A 6,025-nucleotide genomic window follows, 5' to 3' on the forward strand; every position below is an offset into this window, starting at 1 on the left:
CCAGACACTGACCTACAGTCAGGGGGAGCAGCGACATGGAGGAGGTGCCATGGACATAGCTGCTGGTCAGTGAGGGTTGGCGAGGAGGACTGTCCACGTGGAGGGACCTGCCGTTCAAAGATTTAGGAAAAAGACAGGAGTCAAATGTAGTATATATAGATTATGATTTGAGGATCATCATTCACTGCAGATTAAAAAAAAAAAAATGATAATGTACTATTCCTCTACAGTTTGAGGCTGTTAAACAGTGAACCTCGGATAAGCCGAATTAATAAAAGATTAAAACATTAAATTGACCTGCATGTTTGCTGCTAGTCATCCCCTTTCGCGCTCTTCACTTACTGTACCTGTCTAGCTGTAATATACAATAAATCAAAAATAAACATAAACCATACCAAGAAAACCCAAAGACTCATCTCTGTCCTCACGGCCAAGAAAGATAATAGCAATAGGTTAGTTGTGGTTATTCCTTATATGCATCCACTGCCTCTATGGAAAACCATCTTTCTTTTCAAGGTTGCTCTTTGACCACTGAACATGAAGATCATAAACTTACCGACCCCACTGGAGCAAACCTGTGCTGCATAGTTTCCAAACTTTGCTGTGTTTAAGGCTATCCACAGATCTAAGACTTTGACCCCACGATCTTAGCAGTGTTGACATTACTCTTAAGTATGGCACAATCTGGGTACAACTGGATCTAAGTGTTGTCTCTCTATTAAAGGAAAGAGAGTCCGTCCCTTCCTAAAGTTATGGTCCCTCCGGTGTCTATCAGTTAATCAGTCTGTCTGATTTGATCTGCAAGCACAAAATAACAACATGTCACACAATAGCCACGGCAAAGAGCTTCTGTGCAACAGCAGGGGCGGGGTTGTCTGCAGCACATTTACCTGGTGCGAAGCATGTCTTCACCCATGTACGCAGTAATAACCAAATCCATGTAAAATTATAAAAGAAAACATAATGTGCATACACATTGAGAGTGTGTGAGAGTGAGGTGGTAACAACATGAAGTTTTGCAGTATACCCATATGTTTGGATAAGAATTGATTTTATTATATAAACTACATGCCAACAGACAAAATTCAGGGTGAAATAAAATTAGGAATATTGTTACATAACATTGATTTGTAAACAAGTCATATTTTAAACAAGGGTTGCTGTTAGGTGATGTCCTGTCAGTAGTGAGGGAGACGGGCTGACAAAAGACAAACTCTTGCACAAAATCAATGGTTTCTGGCCAAAGTATCACCTTAATAATAAAACTATAATAGTCTGAAACTTTTGCTAAGACGTCTTACAATTTATTTTCTAACATGAGTAGTATCGGCATTAATACTATACTTTTTGAATTTCATTGGGAAGAGCCCACGCTCATAAAACACTACATTTCCATTTTTAAAACTTTCGAACTAAAACAATGAAGGTGAGTGCAATTGTTGACTATAGTTGTTTTCAGTTGAAAACCCCATGGTTTAGGTTTCCTTTTCAATGAAAAAGTATTTGAGTGTAATTAGCTATACGAAGTTGAGACCACCACTAACAGTTTATTGTATATGACATTAACTGTTAAATTAACATTAGCTTAACGTAGCCTACATTTCCGCTTCCTGTCGGCAGTCAGTTTCGAGGAGTTCGTGCTATCGACGGTATGACATGTTGCTAGCTATTTTTAAATGCTGAACTTCCTCATAAAGATGCTTTAAACAAATTGTCGCAATATAACCCAGGAGGAATGTAGCAAATTCTTTTACAAAATGTTGCAACAGGACACTAACGTAATTCTGTTAGTCCGTCTGTCGGCGGTATTGTTGTTCTGACCTCGCTAACGTTAGCTATGTTTGCTAACTGGGTTTGTAGTTGTGTTGTAGGACACAGTACAAACTAATACTGCTCCTTAGCTGGCGAATTATCAATTAGTTTGTTTCTTTCCAAAGAGACTCAAGGCCATATCTTAATATCTGTTAAAAGAAATCGGGGACACATGTGCTTATTTAGAACAATGCCAATAAAGAAAAGCTATTTTACCTAACTACGCCATTAACATTGTTCCGTATGAGTAAGGATTCATCTTGAGTTTCCTTGCCCCTCTAGTTAACACGCACCGAAACATGGCTGGGAGACGAGTTGCACTGAAGACCATAGACTGGGTGGCTTTTGCAGAGAGGGTGCCCCCCAACCAGAGGACCATGTTTAATAACCTGAAGACACGAAGTGATGCTGTTGCTGCAAAGTAGGTATTTTCTAGCTATATACCAATACATAACCCAATTTCCAACATATGTTCTGCTCATTTCTTAACAAAAGCATTTATTGAACACTTCACCAATCTGCACTTGTATACTTAAATTAAAAATGTATAATGTAAAAACATATATTGAATAATTAATGTATACAAAATATTAAATTTAAGAAACAGGTTAGAAGAAAATTAACTTCGTTAAATACATTTTTCTATAAAAAAATAAATTTTAGTGCACTTAGCGGCAATAATCAATCTTTCGAGAACACAAATCTGCAAACTTTCATAAAGAAAAATAAATTGGCAATTTTAATAATAGTAGTGCTGCACACAGTAGCAACCAGCAGCATTTCTTTGTTTTAGGTCTGAAGAAAATTTATAACACTTAATCAGTCAAACTCTAGCTTTTATCACTGTAGTGAACTTTGAAAATGCTTAACATTTTAGAAGGAGAACGGTGATGCTGCAGCACCGTTGCACTTATATATATATATATATATATATATAGTATTAAGTGCATATTCTTCTGCACAATAGCAGGCATTACATACACACTATGTTGGTAATATGCTATTATCTTGGCACGCCATCGCTAAAGGTAAACTATGGTGTTTATAAAGAGATTACTGTGTTCACAGGCTCACCTCTCTGCCAGAGAAACCCGCTGCAATCAACTGGAGCCACTACAGATCTGCTGTGAATAAAGCAGGCATGGTGGATGAATTTGAGAAGAAGGTAAGAGAAGTTACCAGCAAATCTGACTATGTAATCCTGAAAACTGTTTCAAGTCTTTAAAAAGAAGTGAAACTAAAATCCTTATATTATTATTAGGCAAAGTGATGGTGGTAAGACCATAATAACAGCATGTTGAGTATTTATTATCAGATGTTGTATTAACTTCTGTTTCCTCTCAGTTCAGCGGCCTGAAGGTTCCTGAGCCTGTAGACACTCAGACAGCTCTTATCAATGCACAGGAGGCAGAAGCGGTGAGTGCCCATGTGATGGCAGTAGATGGCATATGCATTTGGTTGTGTATTCTAATTTTATTCTGGTTTTCCACAATCTATAGAAAAGAAATTAAGTAAAGACTAATTTTAAAATGTTCTGTAACATACTTGTGTTTGTGTATAAACACCAGTAATCATAGAGAAGAAACCAGATACCTACCATATTTTCCAGAATATAAGTTGCTCCGGAGTTGCATCAGTCAAAAAATGCATCATTAAGAGAGAAAAAAGTTGAAAAAGTTAAGTTGAAAAGTTAAAATCCAAGACCAAGAATAGACATTTAATCTTGAAAGGCAAGCTATTCCACTAGGGGCGGCTGTGGCTCAGTGGTAGAGCGGTTGCCTGCCAATCGGAAGGTTGGCGGTTTGATCCCCGCCCCTGCAGTCATTGTCGAAGTGTCCTTGGGCAAGATGCTGAACCCCGAGTTGCCCCCGGTGCTGCGCATCGGAGTGTGAATGTGTGTGAATGTTTATCTGATGAGCAGGTGGCACCTTGTACGGCAGCCCCGGCCACAGTGTATGAATGTGTGTGAATGGTGAATGTTTCCTGTAGATGTAAAAGCGCTTTGAGCAGTCGTTAAGACTGGAAAAGCGCTATATAAATACAGCGCATTTACATTTACATTTACAATAGCACACAGGACAACAGGCTAAATAGGTGTCCGGTACGTTAACGTAACACACTAACAGTTATTCAGCTACACAATATCGTGAAGAACATACCTGGGAGGCTGAATATGCTAAATTAACATAAGCCAGCGAGTCCAACAAGCAAGTTACCGGTAAGCAAATTCACCAAGCTCCAGATCTCATTTCACATCACTGAATCCATTGACTTCTGCAGCATATAGCTGTCACAAGCCTAGAGCGCCCTCTCGCAGCTGTAAATGGTAATGTTTACTCCTTGGTTCATGTCAGTCAGTATGAATTAACATCTAAAAACATGTTAAATTAGGTATATTTTGATATATAAGTCCCACCTAACTATAAGTTGCAGGACCAGCCAAACTATGAAAAAATGTGTCTTTATAATCCTTAAAATACGGTATACCTTATTTTTGTTTACATGCAAACTTTTGATAGATTTGACTTAATTCATTTTTATTGAAGTAAAATTTGAGCTGTGCCTTGATAGAAACGATATCAGTTGTTTTAGATGGTCTTAAAATGATTTAAATATTTTTCTAATGTGCTTACCCAACATAGTGGCAGTTGATTTTGTAGTGTACACAAACTCTTTTTGTCTTCCAGAACACAACAGCTGCTGCCTACATTGAAGCATCCAAAGGTCGTATTGCCCAGTATGAGAAAGAGGTGAGGAATTATAAATGTAAAAAACTTATATCATAACCCCTGTGTGTATTAATACTGGCTTAAAATACAAAAGCTGGAAATTGTCTTAAACACAAATCTACTGTCCAGATCACACAGATATACAGACTAAAGGTTTGGTCACATTACACCGCCGTCCTACAAATATCCAATCCGTCTCACTTTCACTTCTATTGAAGTATGTAAGACAAAGACATCTCTAGTTGTTGCGATTGCCCAATATTCATTTACTACCCGCTTAAGATATCACATCCTTTTTGAAGCGTGCAGGGCAATTTAGTTAAACAGAAGTGCAATGTGTCCACACCTGTAAACCTGATTCTAGCTCAAACTCTTCCTCTTCACTTCAGTCCTCATCCTGTGCTCTTCCTTTCCCAGCTGGACAAATTCCGGAACATGATTCCCTTCGACCAGATGACCATCGAAGACCTGAACGACACTTTCCCAGAAACGAAGCTGGACAAAGAGAAACATCCTTACTGGCCACACAAACCCATTGCTGAACTGTAAACATATCTGCTCTGACAATATTCTATATATAATGTATCTTCTGCTGAGGAAGACCTGTACAGTATGTGTATTAAATTCTTGTTTCATCCATTCAGGAGTCTACTCAATAATTGAAATGTTGTTTTTCCACTGCAAGAACTGTATTACTGGAGGCAAAATTTAAAATGAAGCATATTAGACATAAGTGATTCCTGAAAATATAGTTCAACTTTCTTGCTTTATGAGATCAGTGAAATGAGTTAAAAACAACATCATAGAGCATAAAATTGTTGTTTTATTACTAAATTTCTTCCCAGGCGTTATGAACTCAATATGATCTGTTGGACTGTGTTTTCTTTCTAAATTTGGTATGAAATGTCCTCCAACTCCCACTTGAAATCTAACCCTTGTGGATACACTGATGAGTTTTAAAGTACACACTCCACAATCACTCTCAGCAGAAGGCAGAGTAGGGTTTCTTTCCCTTGTGGGGTCACTGTTGTCTTTGCGAAAGCGACCTATAGTTGTCCGTTTTCTGCATCAGCAGGGCAGCAGCACTCCTATAGTTTCTCCTGTCTGCAGGTAGGCATGACCTCACTGGGTTGGATCCACTATTACATTAGACTGAATCAAGGCATTCATCAGTGTGTGGCTGGCTTGTACAAATGATCATAGCTCCAGCCTTTTAGAATGCAGTTTCAGACTTGTTCAGGCTTTGTTATGACTAGAGCATAAATCTATATTTCACCACGGCTGGAAATATGAGCATTCTCTCAGGGATTTGAGAGAGACTTTAAACATAAAGCCTACTTTCTGTGCTCTTATTGCCCTGTTATTATGGGTTTGGTTTGTGGTCCTATATTGTACATAACTGTGCAGACATGATGGCAATAAGTGAAGGGATGTACTGTGGCATCAACATTGTGACTCATCATGTAGATGCTGCCCCCTGGGTG

The 6,025-nt window shown here is 38.4% G+C and overlaps 1 protein-coding gene across 1 annotated transcript; it reads left to right on the forward strand.

Moving 5' to 3' along the window:
• The first annotated feature begins 1,437 nt into the window (after positions 1-1,437).
• Positions 1,438-5,192, forward strand: atp5pd (ATP synthase peripheral stalk subunit d). Its single transcript, XM_034895110.1, has 6 exons — positions 1,438-1,649; positions 2,095-2,233; positions 2,881-2,977; positions 3,157-3,228; positions 4,500-4,562; positions 4,959-5,192. The coding sequence occupies exons 2-6, from the start codon at positions 2,112-2,114 to the stop codon at positions 5,088-5,090; spliced, it is 486 nt and encodes a 161-aa protein (XP_034751001.1). The 5' UTR covers positions 1,438-1,649; positions 2,095-2,111; the 3' UTR covers positions 5,091-5,192.
• Positions 5,193-6,025: the final 833 nt, after the last annotated feature.

This window comes from Etheostoma cragini, chromosome 15 (assembly GCF_013103735.1).
Source record: "Etheostoma cragini isolate CJK2018 chromosome 15, CSU_Ecrag_1.0, whole genome shotgun sequence".
In the NCBI taxonomy this organism is placed as follows: domain Eukaryota; kingdom Metazoa; phylum Chordata; class Actinopteri; order Perciformes; family Percidae; genus Etheostoma; species Etheostoma cragini.